The following is an 18861-nucleotide window of genomic DNA, read 5'->3' on the forward strand; positions in this document are numbered from 1 at the left end:
CCACAGTAAAACTAGTCCTATTTCGACATAACCTGAAAGGCCGCTCAGCAAGGAAGAAGCCACTGCTCCAAAACCACCATAAAAAAGCCAGACTACGGTTTGCAACTGCACATGGGTACAAAGATGATACTTTTTGGAGAAATGTCCTCTGGTCTGATGAAACAAAAATAGAACGGTTTGGCCATAATGGCCATCGTTATCTTTGGAGGAAAAGGGGAAGGCTTGCAAGCCGAAGAACATCATCCCAACCGTGAAGCACGGGGGTGGCCGCATCATATTGTGGGGGTGCATTGCTGCAGGTGGGATTGGTGCACTTCACAAAATAGATGGCATCATGAGGAGGGGAAATGATGTGGATATATAGAAGCAACATCTCAAGAAGTCAGAAAGTTAAAGCTTGGTTACAAATGGTTCTTCCAAAAGGACAATGACCCCAAGCATACTTCCAAAGTTGTGGAACAACAAAGACAAGATATTGAAGTGGCCATCACAAAGCCCTGACCTCATCCTATAGAAAATGTGTGGCAGAACTGACAAGGGTGTGTGAGCAAGGAGGTCTACAAACCTGACTTGATTACACCAGCTCTGTCAGGAGGAACTGGGAATATGGGAATGTGATGAAAGAAATAAAAGCTGAAATAAATAATTCTCTCTACTATTATTCTGACATTTCACATTCTTAAAATAAAAGTGGTGATCCTAACCAACCTAAAACAGGGAATCTTTACTAGGATTAAATGTCAGGAATTGTGAAAAAATGAGTTTAAATCTATTTGGCTAAGGTGTATGTAAACTTCCGACTTCAACTGTATCTTAAACAACAGTATTTTCATGAATTTGACGATGTAATCTTGAAGGCCATTCAAATGTGGTGGGACATGATCCAGGAAGTAGGCGGGACTTTCATACCGTATAGTGTTGGAGTGAAAATTTGGTTCTGGAGGCTAACGTCTTACATTAGAAATGGAGAGGAAAGGGCCAGGGCAAACTGCAGCGCATTGTCCGGTCTCAAACAGCTTCTTCCCCCATGCTGTGGCCCTCATCAACCGGCCATCGGGCTCATAGGGATGAAGTGACTTTGCATTGGACAGATTACTACACCTTGTCGCCAATGACCTCAAATACTAATCTGCACTATGTACAACACTGTATACATTTGCCACGGCAGCATCCCTCGCTCTGCTTATAGATATATCCCCTCTGTAAATGATACATCTCCACTGTAATCAGCCTATGCACCAGAGTTTTCCATTTACTGTTCCGATATTGTATATTCTGTATGATGTCTATGTGGACTAGTGTCTGTATTCTGTTTGTATATTGTCTATCACTGGCAGCACCTTCTCACTAAGGCAAATGATTATAGGTGTGTGTAAATGTACTTGGTGAATAACGGTGAGTTTGAAATAAAACACCACTGACCTCTAAAGGCCTATTTATCACATTGCATCCATTTTTCACTCGTTCTGAGAGGGTAGCCCTTATCCACAACTTGGTTGTTGTTGATGCGCCAGTACTGGTTCCCTTTGAAAATGTATATATGGCCGTTTGTCCATGTGAAGGCTGCATCCAGGTTGTAGGGTACCCCAGAGAAGAGATGTGATATCGGTTTGGGATACGTCCTGGAGTCCGTTGCCCCAGCTTCATCCCACTGCCAATACTGAGAACCCTTTGGGATAGAATGAAGTGTAACTATTATTTGGTCGTCCCACTCATTCTGAAACGGTCTAGACTTGAGCGTATGTTACATGTTCACACATTAGCCAAAACCATTGTTTGTTTGTTCCTTACCTTGAAGAAGATCACTTTGTTGTTCCGGTTGAAGTACAAGGCTGAATCGACATTAGAAGGAATGCTGGCCAAGTGTTTCGGAAAGCCAACGTCAAGTTTGAATCTGGTATACCTCCACACTTTGTCTCCTGAAGCAATAATATGACAGTGACACATGAAAACTGGTCCATGATCTGCGTGTGATGTTTTGCCGACTCCTATGGTAGGTTTGGTAAATAATGACAACGAAGTTGGCAAGACAGCACAAACTGATATGGGAGTGATGCAGGGTGAAAGGTTTACCTTTCAGGAAGTAGGACTTGTTGGTCCTCTGAGAGTAAACAGCTGCGTTGAGGCTCCCTGGCAGATCCTTCCACAGCACAGAGATCAGGATGGGTGTGTTGTAGCCAGTAGTGTCAGACACTGTCCAAACATACTGACCGCTGAAGACATATGTCTTGCGAAAAGGACCTGGGTGGTCGATAAATATTAGACAAACACTTGTAGATACTGTATATCTGAATGAAAGCGCTTTGATAATTTGCAGTTTCATATAGAGTTTACATCGTTTTTTGTACGGCTAAAATTGGGACTAAATCTTTACAATACCTACCTAACATAATTGCATCTATGACACTCTTGCAAAGATGTGGCGAACCTGCCTCTTGGGACGAATCATTTGGCTTTCTGGATAGTGTTGGACGATTGCCTGGCTTCCCTAAAGGAGAACAGAAAAGACAAATGTTTCAAACACGTAACATTTTTGTCGTTTAGCAGACACTCTTATCTAGAGCAACTTACATTAGTGAGTGCAAACATTTTTGTACTGGTCCCCAATGGGAATCAAACCCCCAACCCTGGCATTGCAAGCACTACTCTCTACGGGACATACCTTTTTGAATCTGTCTTTATCCTCTACATACAACATCCACAGGAAATCAAAGTCTGACTATGGAGTAATTCTATGACACATACTCTGTCTGTCTTAACTCAATAAAATAAATGATGATCCATCCCCCACCATACAGAGCTTGGATTCCATGAATGTCATCAGGATGTAGTTTGAAGTTGGCACGGTAACCAGAGTAGACAGGTCCCATCAGAGCCTTGTGGTTCTGAGAGTGACCCAGGCCAAGGGCGTGACCAATCTCATGGGCTGCTACAATCCTCAGGTTATGGCCAGTGGTCGTCCCCTCTGTCCACTGCTCATCTTCGTCAAAATGCACAATGCCCGATTCAGGGTTATCTGCGTGGGCAAGCACTCCCCCTAATGACAGAGGATGTTTTCAGAAAGGTAAACATACACTGCTCAAAAAAATAAAGGGAACACTAAAATAACACATCCTAGATCTGAATGAATGAAATATTCTTATTAAATAGTTTTTTTCTTTACATAGTTGAATGTGCTGACAACAAAATAACACAAAAATTATCAATGGAAATCAAATTTATCAACCCATGGAGGTCTGGATTTGAAGTCACACTCAAAATTAAAGTGGAAAACCACACTACAGGATGATCCAACTTTGATGTAATGTCTTTAAAACAAGTCAAAATGAGGCTCAGTAGTGTGTGTGGCCTCCACGTGCCTGTATGACCTGCCTACAACGCCTGGGCATGCTCCTGATGATGCCAACTCCTGGACAGTCTGTGGTGCAACGTGGCGTTGGTGGATGGAGCGAGACATGATGTCCCAGATGTGCCCAATTAGATTCAGGTCTGGGGAACAGGCAGGCCAGTCCATAGCATCAATGCCTTCCTCTTGCAGGAACTGCTGACACACTCCAGCCACATGAGATCTAGCATTGTCTTGCATTAAGAGGAACCCAGGGCAACCGCACCAGCATATGGTCTCACAAGGGTCTGAGGATCTCATCTCGGTACCTAATGGCAGTCAGGCTACCTCTGGCGAGCACATGGAGGGCTGTGCGGCCCCCCAAAGAAATGCCACCCCACACCATGACTGACCCACCGCCAACCCGGTCATGCTGGAGGATGTTGCAGGCAGCAGAACGTTCTCCACGGCGTCTCCAGACTGTCACGTCTGTCACATGTGCTCAATGTGAACCTGCTTTAATCTGTGAAGAGCACAGGGCGCCAGTGGCGAATTGGTGTTCTCTGGCAAATGCCAAACGTCCTGCACGGTGTTGGGCTGTAAGCACAACCCCCACCTGTGGACGTCAGGCCCTCATACCACCCTCATGGAGTCTGTTTCTGACCGTTTGAGCAGACACATGCACATTTGTGGCCTGTTGAGAGGTCATTTTGCAGGGCTCTGGCAGTGTTCCTCCTGCTCCTCCTTGCACAAAGGCGGAGGTACCGGTCCAGCTGCTGGGTTGTTGCCCTCCTACGGCCTCCTCCACGTCTCCTGATGTACTGGCCTGTCTCCTGGTAGCGCCTCCATGCTCTGGACACTACGCTGACAGACACAGCAAACCTTCTTGCCACAGCTCGCATTGATGTGCCATCCTGGATGAGCTGCATTACCTGAGCCACTTGTGTGGGTTGTAGACTCCGTCTCATGCTACCACTAGACTGAAAGCACCGCCAGCATTCAAAAGTGACCAAAACATCAGCCAGGAAGCATAGGAACTGAGAAGTGGTCTGTGGTCGCCACCTGCAAAACCACTCCTTTATTGGGGGTGTCTTGCTAAGTGCCTATAATTTCTACCTGTTGTCTATTCCATTTGCACAACAGCATGTGAAATGTATTGTCAATCAGTGTTGCTTCCTAAGTGGACAGTTTGATTTCACAGAAGTGTGATTGACTTGGAGTTACATTGTGTTGTTTAAGTGTTCCCTTTATTTTTTTGAGCAGTGTATAAACTCAGCAACAACAAACATCCCTTTTTCAGGACCCTGTCTTTCAAAGATAATTCATAAAAATCTAAATAACTTCACAAATCTTCATTGTAAAGGGTTTAAAAACACTTTTCCCATGCTTGTTCAATTAACCATAAACAATTAATGAAAATGCACCTGTGGAACAGTCGTTAAGACACTAACAGCTTACAGACGGAAGGAAATTAAGGTCACAGTTGTGAAAACTTAGGACACTAAAGAGGCCTGTCTACAAACTCTGAAAAACACCAATAGCAAGATGCCCAGGGTCCCTGCTCATCTGCATGAATGTGCCTTAGGTATGCTGCAAGGAGGCATGAGGACTGCAGATGTGGCCAGGGCAATAAATTGCAATGTCCGTACTGTGAGACGCCTAAGACAGCGCTACAGGGAGACAGGAAGGACAGCTGATCGTCCTCGCAGTGGCAGACCACGTGTAACAACACACCTGCACAGGATCGGTACATCCGAACATAAACACCTGTGAGACAGGTACAGGATGTCAACAACAACACCCGAGTTACACCAGGAACGCACAATCCCTCCATCAGTGTTCAGACAGTCCACAATAGGCTGGGAGAGGCTGGACTGAGGGCTTGTAGACCTGTTGTAAGGCAGGTCCTCACCAGACATCACCAGCAACAACGTCACCTATGGGCACAAACCCACCGTCGCTGGACTGGCTGAAAGTGCTCTTCACTGACAAGTCGCGGTTTTGTCTCACCAGGGGTGATGGTCGGATTTGCATTTATCGTCGAAGGAATGATCGTTACACCGAGGCCTGTACTCTGGAGCGGGATCGATTTGGAGGTGGAGGGTCCGTCATGGTCTGGGGCGATGTGTCACCGGAGGAAGACATCCTCCTCCCTCATGTGGTACCCTTCCTGCAGACTCATCCTGACATGACCCTCCAGCATGACAATGCAACCAGCCATACTGCTCGTTCTGTGCGTGATTTCCTGCAAGACAGGAATATCAGTGTTCTGCCATGGCCAGCGAAGAGCCCGGATCTCAATCCCATTGAGCATGTCTGGGATCTGTTGGATCGGAAGGGTGAGGGCTAGGGCCATTCCCCCAAAGAAATGTTTGGGAACTTGCAGGTGCCTTGGTGGAAGAGTGGGGTAACATCTCACAGCAAGAACTGGCAAATCTGGTGCAGTCTGTGAGGAGGAGATGCACTGCAGTACTTTATGCAGCTGGTGGCCACACCAGATACTGACTGTTACTTTTGATTTTGACCCCCCCTTTGTTCAGGGACACATTATTCCATTTCTGTTAGTCACATGTCTGTGGAATCTGTTCAGTTAACGTCTTGGTTGTTGAATCTTGTTCTGTTCATACATATATTTTTATAATATTTTTTTGCTGAGGTTATCACATTCAGAGGCATATACAGAACCAGTTAAAGGTTTGGACACACCTTCTCATTCATGGGATTTTCTTTATTTTTACTATTTTCTACATTGTGGAATAATAGTGAAGACATCAACACTATTAAATAACACATGGAATCGTGTAGTAAACAAAAAAAGTGTTAAATCTAAATACATATGAGATTCTTCAAAGTAGCCACCCTTTGCCTTGATGACAGCTTTGAACACTCTTGGCATTCTCTCAACCAGTTTCACCTGGAGTGCTTTTCTAACAGTCTTGGAGGAGTTCCCACATATGCTGAGCTCTTGTTGGCTGCTTTTCCTTCACTCTGCAGTCCAACTCATCCCAAACCATCTCAATTGGGTTGAGGTCGGGTGATTTTGGAGGCCAGGTTATCTGATGCAGCACTCCATCACTCTCCTTCTTGGTCAAATAGCCCTTACACAGTCTGGTGGTGTGTTGGGTCATTGTCTTGTTGAAAAACAAATGATAGTCCCACAAGGCGCAAACCATATGGGATGGCATATCGCTGCAGAATGCTGTGGTAGCCATGCTGGTTAAGTGTGCCTTGAATTCTAAATAAGTCACAGACAGTGTCACCAGCAATGCACACCCACACCATCACACCTTTTCCTCCATGCTTCACGGTCAGAAGCACGCATATGGAGATCATACGTTCACCTACTGTGTCTCACAAAGACACAGCAGTTGGAACCCAAAAACTCAAATTTGAACTCATCAGACCAAAGGACAGATTTCCACTGGTCTATTGCTCGTGTTTCTTGGACCAAGCAAGTCTCTTCTTATTATTGGTGTCCTTTAATACTGGTTTCTTTGCAGCAATTCGACCATGAAAGCCTGATTGACGCAGTCTCCTCTGAACAGTCGATGTTGAGATGTGTCTGTTACTTGAACTCTGTGAAGCATTTATTTGGGCTGCAATTTCTGAGGCTGGTAATGAACGTATCCTCTGCAGCAGAGGTAACTCTGGGTCTTCCTTTCCTGCGACGGTCCTCATGAGAGCCAGTTTCATCATAGCGCTTAATGGTTTTTGCAACTGCACTTGAAGAAAATTTCAAAGTTCTTAACATTTTCCTGATTGACTGAACTTCATGTCTTAGAGTAATGATGGACTGTTGTTTCCCTTTGCTTATTTGAGCTGTTCTTTCCATAATAATGTATTTTCCCAAATATGGCCATCTTCTGTATACCCTCCTACCTTGTCACAACACAACTGATTGGCTCACGCATGAAGGAGGAAAGAAATTCCACAAATTAACTTTTAACAAGGCACACCTGTTAATTTAAATGCATTCCAGGTGACTACCTCATGAAGCTGGTTGAGAGAATGCCAAGAGAGTGCAAAGCTGTCATCAAGGAAAAGGGTGGCTAATCTGAATAATCTGAAATATAATATATATATTTTTACAATTTGGTTACTACATGAATCTATGTGTTATTTCATAGTTTTGATGTCTTCACTATTATTCTACTATGTAGAAAATAGTAAAAATAAAGAAAAACTCTTGAATGAGTAGGTGTGTCCAAATCTTTGACTAGTACTGTAGATAATCCACATCAGACTGAGATCTGAAAAGCCTTCTTTCACACATTAAAACTGCAGTGTGACTATGCTGTACTCTGACTCTCACCTGGTCCATCGAAGGGCACCGGACAAGATCTATCCTTCTTATGAAACGAGATCTTGATGTCTGCTCTTCCTGGAAACAGCACCTCCTGGAAACTCAGGGTTGACACCTCTCTCCAGTACCTAAACGCAGCCTTGAGGGCAGCACGTGTTTTTGCCAGGCCCAAGTCTGGGGTGTAGTTATAGATGCGGTAGGTCAGAATTTTCTTTCGCCAAGTAGAACCTATGGAAATAGTCATTTGTAAAATATACTAGTTGAAAATAATATAATAATAATATAATAAAATAGTTGTATAGTCTTAACATTTAAATTAAGGCTGTTTTTACTCGTAGTTGATTGTGTGGCCAGGTTTGCCTCATCAAGTCAAGATAATATAACAATGAAGTCGGAGAATAAATAAAAATGACCCACCCATGACTCGATATTTGAGGGTTTTGTCATTGAAGGAGTCCTCAACACCACACCGAGGTCGTTTCATCATTTCTAATGTGGCCTCATTGAACGTTCCTGAGATGGCCAAGTTAGTTGCCTTCTGGAAGGTTCTAAAGTTACAATGGGTAAGATAAATGTTAATGAGACACATATGTAGTCATACAATAAGTATAGGGTAGGAGGAACCTAGCTGAGGGGCAGCCTAAAGCAGAAAACAAAAGTGTGATGTTTGGTGGTTACCTCAGTGCCTCTGTGATTTCTTCAGTCAGATACATTTGGCTCTTACTATGGTCCAGTGGAATGTGTAGGTAGCCATAGTTCCTTAAATAGACCTAAGATGTGGTAGACATATCATTAACAGTATTAGTACGTACATGTTTGGTATGAAAACAAATACAGAAAGGAGTTGGCGAAAGCACAAACCAGGCTGTTTAGTAAATAACTAATTGCAGCAGTTCTTATTGGTAATTTACTATACAGTATATTCTTACCATGGCTTCCTCCCTGTTTAAGGCAATGGAGGACACAGTTGTCAGCAAGACAAGAAACAGCATGTAATCCATTTGAAAATCCGTTCTAAGATATTTTCAAGTACTATATCTCGGTTTCCCTTATTTCTTCAGTAAGCTCATGGGATGAAAATGGTAAAGAACTTCTTTAATATTTCAGGTCTCTATCCAAGAAAATAAAATACAATTTTGAGGTAAAGTTAATCCATTTAGATGATTATTCTAAACCTAGTCCATCATTTCCATTCTGTTGGTCCCGGTTTTATAATGTTCCCTGGAACTCTGTACTTTATAGATTCATATACCGTTTTTATACTATCGTCTGCCCACTGGGACCCGTTTCCAACCACACAATAAACCATTAGAGGAATGCAGTCTGGGATTACTTTATAGCGAATAAATACTCCACTGACAGCAACTCTTGAAGTACACAGCCCACTTACACTCCCAACTATCCCAAAAACGATCCCCTTTCCAACTGTTTAAATTGTCTCTAAATACACACTCTTGCTAAAGAGCAACACAGAATCATTAAGTCAATATAACTAACAACAATTTTTAAAGGTCTATTTTTGGTCCATTTTAAGGACAACCGAGACAAGGTTACAATACAGATGGTGTCTTCAATACATTTAATTTTGCAAAGTTAATAAACAATGTAACATTGTAGCGATTCACTACCAGGGAAAGACCATGTGTGATAAGAGTTACAAAATGTATCTTTTAAGTTGCTCGATCAAGATTCTTGTTTCTGAATGACTACGTTTCTCTCCATAAATACCATGTAGTCTATGAGACAAAAACCTCCTCCTCCTGTAATGTAAATCATGATATTTTTATTTTATTTTTTAACTGTCCTATGAGAGAAAAACAACTAACCACATTTCCATTCCGAGACAACCATTAATTAGTATGTTTATATATAAAGAACCATTAACACATCAATGTTACATTTCGGCTTCTCCATGTCACCACAACAATCCTCCCTATGCCCTGTAATCAGGGGGAGATAACATTTGTCGTTTCCACTGAACCCGGTTTTGCCTGATTTCACCTGTAGAGGGAGCGATCTACTTAAAACTATCCTTTCATATGAGTGATGTTATAATGTTGTAAACCATGAATCGCTTAAAATCATCCAATCATTGGGAAAATGTGTATCATTTCAGTGCACAGCCGGGTCAACAAAATGGCATTCTCTTGAATAGGGGCTTTCTGTATCTTTAATGCAATAAATAATATTCTATGCAATTCTCTTGACAGATAAAGGTAAAAAAAATGCACAGTAAAAATACTGAGCACAAAAATAAATGCTATTACAACTATGAATGGCCAATAAGTTAATAGCCAATACAAGCATATGGAATCAGTTCAATTGTTTTTAAAAGTACATTTGAAATGAAGAGAAAATGGCGGTCTCATTGTCATTTGTTCATTGGTTTTGGAGAAAGTGTGGGAAAAGCATGATCAGTTCTTGTCAACAACATAACTTGAGGTGTTAGGTTTATGTACACTTGGTATTCCAAAGCCAAAGTTAATGTTGATTGGCTGTCTGATAACACCAAATCTCAGAAAAATGTTTAAGGGAAGCTCATCAATGCAGCTGTAAATATCCATTTCTTGTAGAACTTGGTGTTTGTATTTTCCAACAGTCTAACTTCCACAACTCGTCTGCTGCCCTTTTGACAACCTTTTTAATCTCCTGAATCCTCTTCAAGCTGCAGCAACCCATCCTGTATGGCCTTGGCCCTCCCAAGCTTATCCAGCTGCTCTTTTGTAGCTTGCTTGATCTCCCCAGAGTCCAGTTTCTGCTGCAGTTCCTCAACCTGCCTCAACTTCTTTTTCAGGTTCTTGATCTTCTTGGCCTTTTCTGCTGCTGCTCCTGAATCGTCATTAGTAGCTTCAGCTGGGTTAGATGTAGGCATCTCACGGTCACCGCCCTCTGCAATCGCCACATTCTCAACAGCATTGATAAGTGCTTCCACATTGCTATCCGGGCCTTGCAGCTTGCGCTTTTCCTTGCGTTTCATGTTTCGCTTGGCTGTCTTGGAAAGCCCAGCTGTCTCACTCTCTGCAATCCCCTGCTGCTGCTGCCTTGCCTGGGCCTCATCTCCGGGGCTCATACCTGGTGGCAGGTCGGGCTTGCCCTTGAAGAACTTCACAAATTTATTCTCGTAGCTGAAAACAAAGACAGATTTGCAGAAAGGAAAATAGGAAACAACCATTTTACAGCAAAGGCTTCTATCAAAATAAATACAAAATTAGTATAAAGGTTGACTTGACAGAGGTCACTGTCCGGTAGAATTACTTACACAGGGACTTCTTCCTGAGGGGTATAACCATCCTTCACTTTCCGAGGCTTTCTCCAGGTTCCATCAGGTCGCTGTGTAGCAGCAATGTATTTCCCTATAACAGGAGGCGCAGACATGAGCAAATATTACAAATTCACGGAAAACCAAGCATTTACATTTGAACCAATGAATGTGTTTTGCTCAGCTGATCGACTCAGGCTTGATAAAACATGGATGTGTTTGTGTGTTACAACAATATACAAATAAAAATTAAATAAATTCTAACTTTATTTGCCACATGTGCCAAATACAACAAGTGTAAACTTTACCGTGAAATGCTTACTTATAAGCCCTTAAACAACAGTGCAGTTCAAGAAGAAAATATTTACCAAGTAGAGTAAAATAAAAATAAATAATAAAAAGTAACACAATAAGAATATGAGGCTATATACAGGGTGCACCAGTACTGAGTCAGTGTGCAGGGGTACAGGCTAGTTGAGGTAATCTATAAATGTAGGAGGGGGCGAAGTAACTATGCATAGATAACAAACAAACAGCGAGTAGCAGCAGTGTACAAGATGGGGGGGATCCATGTAAATGATCCGATGGCGATTTTTATGAATTGATCAGCAGTCTAATGGCTTTGGGGGTAGAAGCCGTTTGGTCCAAGACTTGGTGCTCCAGCACCACTCAACTACAGTGCATTAGCTAGCCACATTTGCATCGGCACTAGCAAGAACAGGACCGAGAACAATCTAACATAATTTAATGTTTTCCAGTCGCTAGCTAGCCAAATTAACACTGGATTACTGGCTAGCTAGCTAACATTACAGTAGACACTATAGGTAACTTACAAAGATTTAGCTAGCTGGCTAATGCATTTCAAATGTGCCACTTGCTGCTGCTACTACTATAGCCCATTCATAAACAGTAATGCTAAAGATATACTATCTAGGGATGTACAAGTTTCCCTTTCAAGACGATTCAATACATGACCAAGATACCTGCTCTCCGATACATTTCAGTTTGATTAGAAGAACGAATTGATATGATGCACTAAGAGTTGTTGCATAAAGTTGTTGTTTAATGAGTCTGACGCAAAGGATATACTGCTTAGTCGAGACCCAGCCCAAATCCCTGTCATCCACGCGAATAAAAGACAAGAGAAAAGTGAGAGGAGGGCAGGGTGCCTTGTAAGAATTCACTGGCAAGTAGGTAAACCACCACTACCCTCCTTATTATTGGCTAAAGTGCAATAATTGGAAACCAAACTGGATAATCTACGATTAAGGCTATCCTACCAACTGGACATTAAAAATTGTAATATCTTATGTTTCACCGAGAAGCGGCTGGGTGGGTTACCCACGCATTGGCAGGACAGAGCATCTGGAAAGACGAGGCGCAGGGTGTGTCTATTTGTTAACAACTGCTGGAGCGTGATGTCTAATATTAAAGAAGTTTCGAGGTATTGCTCACCTGACGTAGAAAGCCTCATGATAAGCTGTAGACCACACTATCTACCAGGACAGTTCTCATCTATATTATTCGTAGCAGTCTATTCACCACCACAAACTGATGCTGGCACGAAGACTGTACTCAACGAGCTGTATAAGGCCATAAGCAAACAAGAAAATGCTCATCCAGAAGTGGCACTCCTAGTGGCCGGGGACTTGAACGCTGACATACAAATCCATTTTACCCAATTTCTACCAGCATCTTAAACGTGCAACCAGAGGTGAATTTTTGATAAATAATTCAAACACTTTCTTTAAAAAGCTCTACACCACCTTTACTCCACACACAGAGACGCATACAAAGCTCCCCTATGCCCTTCATTTGGCAAATCTGACCATAATTCTATCCTCCTGATTCCTACTTACAAGCTAAAACTAAAGCAGGAAGTACTAGTGACTCACTCAATACGGAAGTGGTCAGATGACACAGAAGCTACGCTACAGGACAGTTTTGCTAGCACAGACTGAAATATGTTCTGGGATTAATCCAATGCCATAGAGGAGAATAGCCCATCAGTCACCGGCTTCATCAATTATCAATACACCAGACGAGCTAAACGCCTTTTATGCTCGCTTCGAGGCAAGCAACACTGAAGCAAGCACGCACCAGCTGTTCCAGACGACTGTGTGATCACTCTCTCTGTAGCCAATGTGAGCAAGACCTTTAAGCAGGTCAACATTCACAAAGCCGCAGGGCCAGACGCAGTACCAGGGCGTGTACTCAAAGCATGCGCAGACCAACTGGCAAGTGTCTTCACTGACATTTTCAACCTCTCCCTGAGAGTCTGTAATACCTACATGGTTTCAAACAGACCACCATAGTCCCTGTGCCCAAGAAAACGAAAGTAACTTGCCTAAACGATTACTGCCCCATAGCACTCATGTCGGTAGCCATGAAGTGCTTTGAAAGTCTGGTCATGGCTCACAACACCATCATTCCGGAAACCCGATACCCACTCCAATTCGCATACCGCCCCAACAGATCCACAGATGACACAATCTCAATCGCACTGCCCTTTCCCACCTGGACAAAAGGGACACCTATGTGAGAATGCTGTTCATTGACTACAGCGAAGCGTTCAACAACATAATGCCCACAAAGCTCATCACAAAGCTAAGGACCCTGGGACTAAACACCTCCCTCTACAACTGGATCCTGCACTTCCTGATGGGCCGCCCCTAAGAGGTAAGGATAGGCAACAACAAATCTGCCACGCTGATCCTCAACACTGGGGCCTCTCAGGGTGCGTGCTTAGTCCCCTCCTGTACTCCTTGTTCACCCACAACTGCGTGACCAAGCATGACTCCAACACCATCATTAAGTTTGCTAACGACACAACAGTGGTTGGATTGATCACTGACGAGAAAGCCTATAGGAAGAAGGTCAGAGACCTGGCAGTGTGGTGCAAGGACAACAACCTCTCCTTCAAAGTGAGCAAGACAAAGGAGCTGGTCGTGGACTATAAGAAAAGGAAAGCCAAACAGGCCCCCATTAACATCGACGGGGCTTTAGTGGACCAGGTCGAGAGTTAAGTTCCTCGGTGTCCACATCAACAACAAACTGTAATGGTCCAAACACACCAAGAAAGTTGTGAAGAGGGCATGACAAAACCTTTTCCCGCCTCAGGAGACTTAAAAGATTTGGAATGGGTCCCCAGATCCTCAAAAGGTTCTACAGCTGCACCATTAAGAGCATCTTGACCATTTGCATTACCACCCGGTATGGCAACTGCCAAGGCATCTGGCCGTAAGGCGCTACAGAGGGTAGTGCATAAGCCCAGAACATCACTGGGGACAAACTTCCTGCCATCCAGGACATATATGAACGGTCGTTAAGACACTAACTGCTTACAGATGGTAGGCAATTATGGTCACAGTTATGAAAACTTAGGACACTAAAGAAGTCTTTCTACAGACTGAAAAACACCAAAAGAAATGTCCAGGGTGCCTGCTCATCTGTGTGAATGTGCCTTAGGCATGCTGCAAGGAGGCATGAGGACTGCAGATGTGGCTAAGGCAATAAATTGCAATGTCCGTACTGTGAGACGCCTAGGACAGTGCTACAGGGAGACAGGACGGACAGCTGATCGTCCTTGCAGTGGCAGACCATGTGTAACAAAACACCAAGTCGCGGTTTTGTCTCACCAGGGTTGATTGTTGGATTCGCATTTATGGTCGAAGGAATGAGCATTACACAGAGGCCTGTACTCTGGAGTGGGATCGATTTGGAGGTGTATTCGGCACATGGAAAATAATTGTTTAAATCAAATTTTATTTGTCACATTCCAAATTCAAATCTGCTGCCGATGGAGCTCATGAGCTGGGCCTCTGAGCTGGATCTGTCTGAGCTGACTCTCTCTCTGTGTGTGTGTATATGTCTATGGTGTCAATTTTACAGATTCAAAATATATATATAGCACAACTTTGGATTTCACCCGTCTCATAATATAAAGGTTTAGACCTCTTAAACTCAACTCTGGACCTCAAAGCTAGTTCCACTGCCTTTTTAATTGTTCCCCTCTAATCGGGACTGATTTAGACCTGGGACACCAGAGGTGTACAATTAATTATCAGGTAATAATCAGGTAAGCTATCAACACAGGGATGGTGGTTGGAAGAGCGTAGCGGTAGCTTTTGATAAAGAATAACATCAAGACAAAGCAGCTGCATTATAAGTGGGATGTGCGCTACATCCCGAGGGGTTTGTGCTGATTGTACCTTAGATTGTGACAGCCGGTTAAATGGCGTCCTTTGAGAAAGCAAGAACAAGATGCATGTCAGGAGAAGTGCAGTGGGGGGGGAAAGAGAGGCAGAGGAGGTCTAAGAGAGAGAGGGACAAAGACGGTGAGCTTGAGTCGGTTAAAAATGGCGGAAATATATACTGTAAGTCATCCTGTACGAGCTTTATTGCCGAATACCTTACGTTGTTACAGGTGTCAAGCTTATGGACATGTGGCAGCAATGTTTAAGAGGGAGGTTCCTAAGTGTGAGAAGTGTGCAGAAGGGCATGAGACAAAGGAATGTATACCATTGAGGAAAGTAGAGGTATGTGTTAATTGTAGGGGTGCTCATGGGGCTGGAGATCAGAAATGTCCCGTATGATTGAGGTAGTTTGAGGTTTCCAGGGGTAGAGTAGCGCAGAAGTTGTCATATGCTGAGGCATTGAAGAAAGTAGAGGAAGATGGGTCAAGGGGGAGGTATCCTGTGAGGAGTGGTGTGAGTAGTAGAGCTGTACCAGTACAGAAGAATAGGCCAACAAGTGATCTATGTTGTTTCAGTAAGATTGGATTTTTAGCAATGGTTATCAACTGTACTGCAGGGATGGAATGTAAGTCGCAGAAAATGTAGGTTGTGGTGGCAGCTGCAGAGAGGTATTTGGGTGTGTGAGACTTGACATCAGAAGAGTTACAGGGTGTGTTAAGTGGTGATGTCCCATCCTTTCAGGTTGTTGGCATGAGGTAAGAGTAAATGGATTGAAATAGTGGAGTAGTGTAGTGTTATTTTTATTTATTTTGTTGTGAGTGTAGTAATAGATGGTAGGGTATGCTTATTTATGTATTTTTTCAAGCAAAGTCTAAGGGAGTTGTACTCCAGTCTAGTAGGTTGCGATAACGCAACATATTGGATGCCAACCGCCGTTAAACCTCATCAACGAAGAAGAATTATCAGGTCGAACGGAAAACCAGCAGGCTCCGGACCTCATAGGGTAAGAGTTGAGTACACGTGGTTTAGACCATTTGGGAGAATGACACTCTTCTCCTGCTTTAACCATGCAGTGTTAGTAGTAAAAGTGTTCGCTGTCTTCATTACGAAATTATCAACTTCACCCTGCATATCAAAAAACGTGAAACACAGATGTGCTAGATCAGGAATAGTCCTACTTCTCATTGGTCAGTGCGCAAAGCTACGCACAGCATGCAGTTTGACTAGGCCAGGGGTTTTCAAACTTCTTCTCTGGGAACCCTAACCATTCCATGCATTTGAACTATTCCACAGCTAGCATACCTAATTAAACTTCTCAACTAATAATCAATCCCTTGACAAAAAAGATACAAGAAAAAATAAATAAAGTTAAAACAAAACATAAGTAAGTTTGAATGACACTAAGGGGCAGTGTTTTTACAGTTAATTGTCACGCCCTGGTCGAAGTATTTTGTGTTTATCTTTATGTATTGGGTCAGGCCAGGGTGTGGCATGGGGTTTTTGTATTGTGGTGTGTTTTGTCTTGGGGTTTTTGTATATAGTGGGATTGTAGCTAGTGGGGTGATCTAGCAGTCTATGGCTGTCTGGAGTGGTTCTCAATCAGAGTCAGGTGTTTATCGTTGTCTCTGATTGGGAACCATATTTAGAATCTGTCACCGCCTGGTCAAAGTATTTTGTGTTTATCTTTATGTATTGGGTCAGGCCGGGTGTGGTGGCATGTGCCTGTAATCCAAGTCCCTGGGAGGCTGAGGTTGGTGGGTGATTCTGTAACGGTTTTCTAGGTGTGGTGAAGGAGAGTCGGACCAAAATGCAGCGTGTAGATTGCGATCCATGTTTAATGGAAAAACACACGTAAACACGAATCAATACAAAACACTACAAAAACAATAAACGTAACGAAAACCGAAAACAGCCTATACTTGTGTCAACTAACACAGAACAAGGACATCAGGACACTAAGGACAATCACCCACAACACAACCAAAGAATATGGCTGGCTAAATATGGTTCCCAATCAGAGACTACGATAAACACCTGACTCTGATTGAGAACCACTCCAGACAGCCATAGACTGCTAGATCACCCCACTTGCTACAATCCCACTATATACCAAAACCCCAAGACAAAACACACCACAATACAAAAACCCCATGCCACACCCTGGCCTGACCAATACATAAAGATAAACACAAAATACTTCGACCAGGGCGTGACATTAATGAAGGTTTGTCTGAGGCTGATGCAATGCAGGCATTTGTACACATGCAATATACACACACTCATTCAAATGCACACACATACATGTAAATAGTGCCATACATGCAGTCAAACATATTCAGTTGACCTTGCTGTTATGATTTTTGTTGTCCTTGATGTCTTTTGTTTTTTGCATTGTTGTTTTCAGTTTTTTTTTGTCTTTCCCTTTTGTTCATTTTGTTGGTTGTTGGTGCATGGGGGGGCCAGCTCTTGGGGAACTGTCTGGGGGGGGGTCTTGGAGGGCTGGTGGGAGATCTGTCAACGTGCCCTTAAGCAGGGTGTTGACCCTGGTTGCTTCTGTGTTGCTCTGGATGGGATGCTATTAGATGACTAATGTGATGTAGTTGTTGAGCGGCTTCACTGCAAGTATTTGTATGTTTAATATTAAAGTTTTTTTTTTTTTACATTTTTTTTTTTAATCCCTCGGCTATGAATTGTGAAACATCTAGAGGTCCTCGAAGAGAGGTTTGAAAACCGCTGGACTACACTCCTTAACAGTAAATTATTGTGATGATTAATCAGGCTGTAGTACACAATTAATTTGCTACGTTGCGGACGTCTGAAACGTGCAGAATCGTGTAAATGTTACTTACAAGAGAACGTTGAATAAAATTACATTTGAACTTACTCTACTGGTTGTTTGTGCGGTTTGCCTTTCAGCTGCTCGAAATTTGAGAAAATATCCATAGGAAAGTATTATTTACCAGACTTTTTAGAGAGCCAGTGGGTAACGTTATACGGCTCGGTACCAAGGTAAAGTTTTATTGAATATTCGAGTCTTCGTTGATAGCTATTGCACCGAGCATGCCATGATGACAATGAAAATGGCATATTTTGAATAGGGGGAAGATGGAAAACAATCCACACTTCATTCGATTTTTTTTAAAGACTGAAATCCGAAAAATTAAATGTAACGTTACACACACAAAATATGTGGATTGTTCGCTATCCTCCCCGATTCAGAATTGTATTCAACATTCTGACTTGTAAGGAACATTTACACGATTTTGCACAAATGTTTCAGGCTGTGTATGCCAATTGTGCATTTAAGCCTGATTAATCAGACTAGGGCTACTACTACTAATACTACTAGTTAGGTACTTTTGCGCCCTAGTTTGGCTAGGCTAGCCAACAGAATATAGTGTCCCATATAGCTGACGTAAGATAGTTACGACATAGCTATTAAACTAGACATTATCTAGTAGTAACGTTGACTACGCTAGCTATCTGGTAACTAGCTAACTACGTTAACTAGTGTGTTTGTTAGCTAGCTAACTGGTTAGCCAGAAACAGCACGCTTTGACAATTTGTTCGCGCCATAACGCGAGCGTTGCTGGGTTTACTGTTCTGGGGAAGCGACTTAAAGACAAAGGGGTTAGTAATTCTAAACTGTATTTATTCTCACACTCCAACAATAATTTAATTAGAGTTCTGATTTAAATCAGCCTTACCAGATTCATCTTCAACATAGGGGGTTGCCATTTGAGCCATTTTGCTATTTCCGTTGGCTGGTAGAAATGAC

At 42.8% G+C, this 18861-nt stretch overlaps 1 protein-coding gene across 3 annotated transcripts; it reads right to left on the minus strand.

The window, feature by feature from the left end:
* Positions 1 to 697: 697 nt before the first annotated feature.
* Positions 698 to 18861, minus strand: LOC124045957 (partner of Y14 and mago B). Of its 3 annotated transcripts, XM_046365804.1 has the most exons (10): positions 18791 to 18837; positions 10888 to 10981; positions 8307 to 8398; positions 8046 to 8176; positions 7638 to 7856; positions 2792 to 3037; positions 2384 to 2488; positions 2074 to 2241; positions 1792 to 1919; positions 698 to 1669 (listed from the first exon to the last, which is right to left on the minus strand). In XM_046365804.1, the coding sequence occupies exons 3-10, from the start codon at positions 8339 to 8341 to the stop codon at positions 1433 to 1435; spliced, it is 1269 nt and encodes a 422-aa protein (XP_046221760.1). In that variant the 5' UTR covers positions 8342 to 8398; positions 10888 to 10981; positions 18791 to 18837; the 3' UTR covers positions 698 to 1432. The 3 variants fall into 3 exon arrangements, with proteins under 3 accessions (XP_046221760.1, XP_046221758.1, XP_046221761.1); XM_046365802.1 differs by lacking the exons at positions 10888 to 10981; positions 18791 to 18837 and adding an exon at positions 8558 to 10262; XM_046365805.1 differs by lacking the exons at positions 698 to 1669; positions 1792 to 1919; positions 2074 to 2241; ... (3 more) ...; positions 8046 to 8176; positions 8307 to 8398 and adding an exon at positions 9392 to 10753 and having other exon boundaries at positions 18791 to 18861.

Source organism: Oncorhynchus gorbuscha, linkage group LG10 (genome assembly GCF_021184085.1).
Source record: "Oncorhynchus gorbuscha isolate QuinsamMale2020 ecotype Even-year linkage group LG10, OgorEven_v1.0, whole genome shotgun sequence".
NCBI classification, from domain to species: domain Eukaryota; kingdom Metazoa; phylum Chordata; class Actinopteri; order Salmoniformes; family Salmonidae; genus Oncorhynchus; species Oncorhynchus gorbuscha.

Excerpts from the sequence above, each read along its gene's own strand:
- LOC124045957 (XM_046365802.1), bottom strand. The coding sequence starts at position 8,629 with ATGGATTACATGCTGTTTCTTGTCTTGCTGACAACTGTGTCCTCCATT. Across the intron at positions 8,177-8,306 it reads GAAATCACAGAGGCACTGAG|AACCTTCCAGAAGGCAACTA; the intron begins GTAACCACCAAA and ends TTGTAACTTTAG. Across the intron at positions 2,489-2,791 it reads TGGAATCCAAGCTCTGTATG|GGAAGCCAGGCAATCGTCCA; the intron begins GTGGGGGATGGA and ends GTTCTCCTTTAG.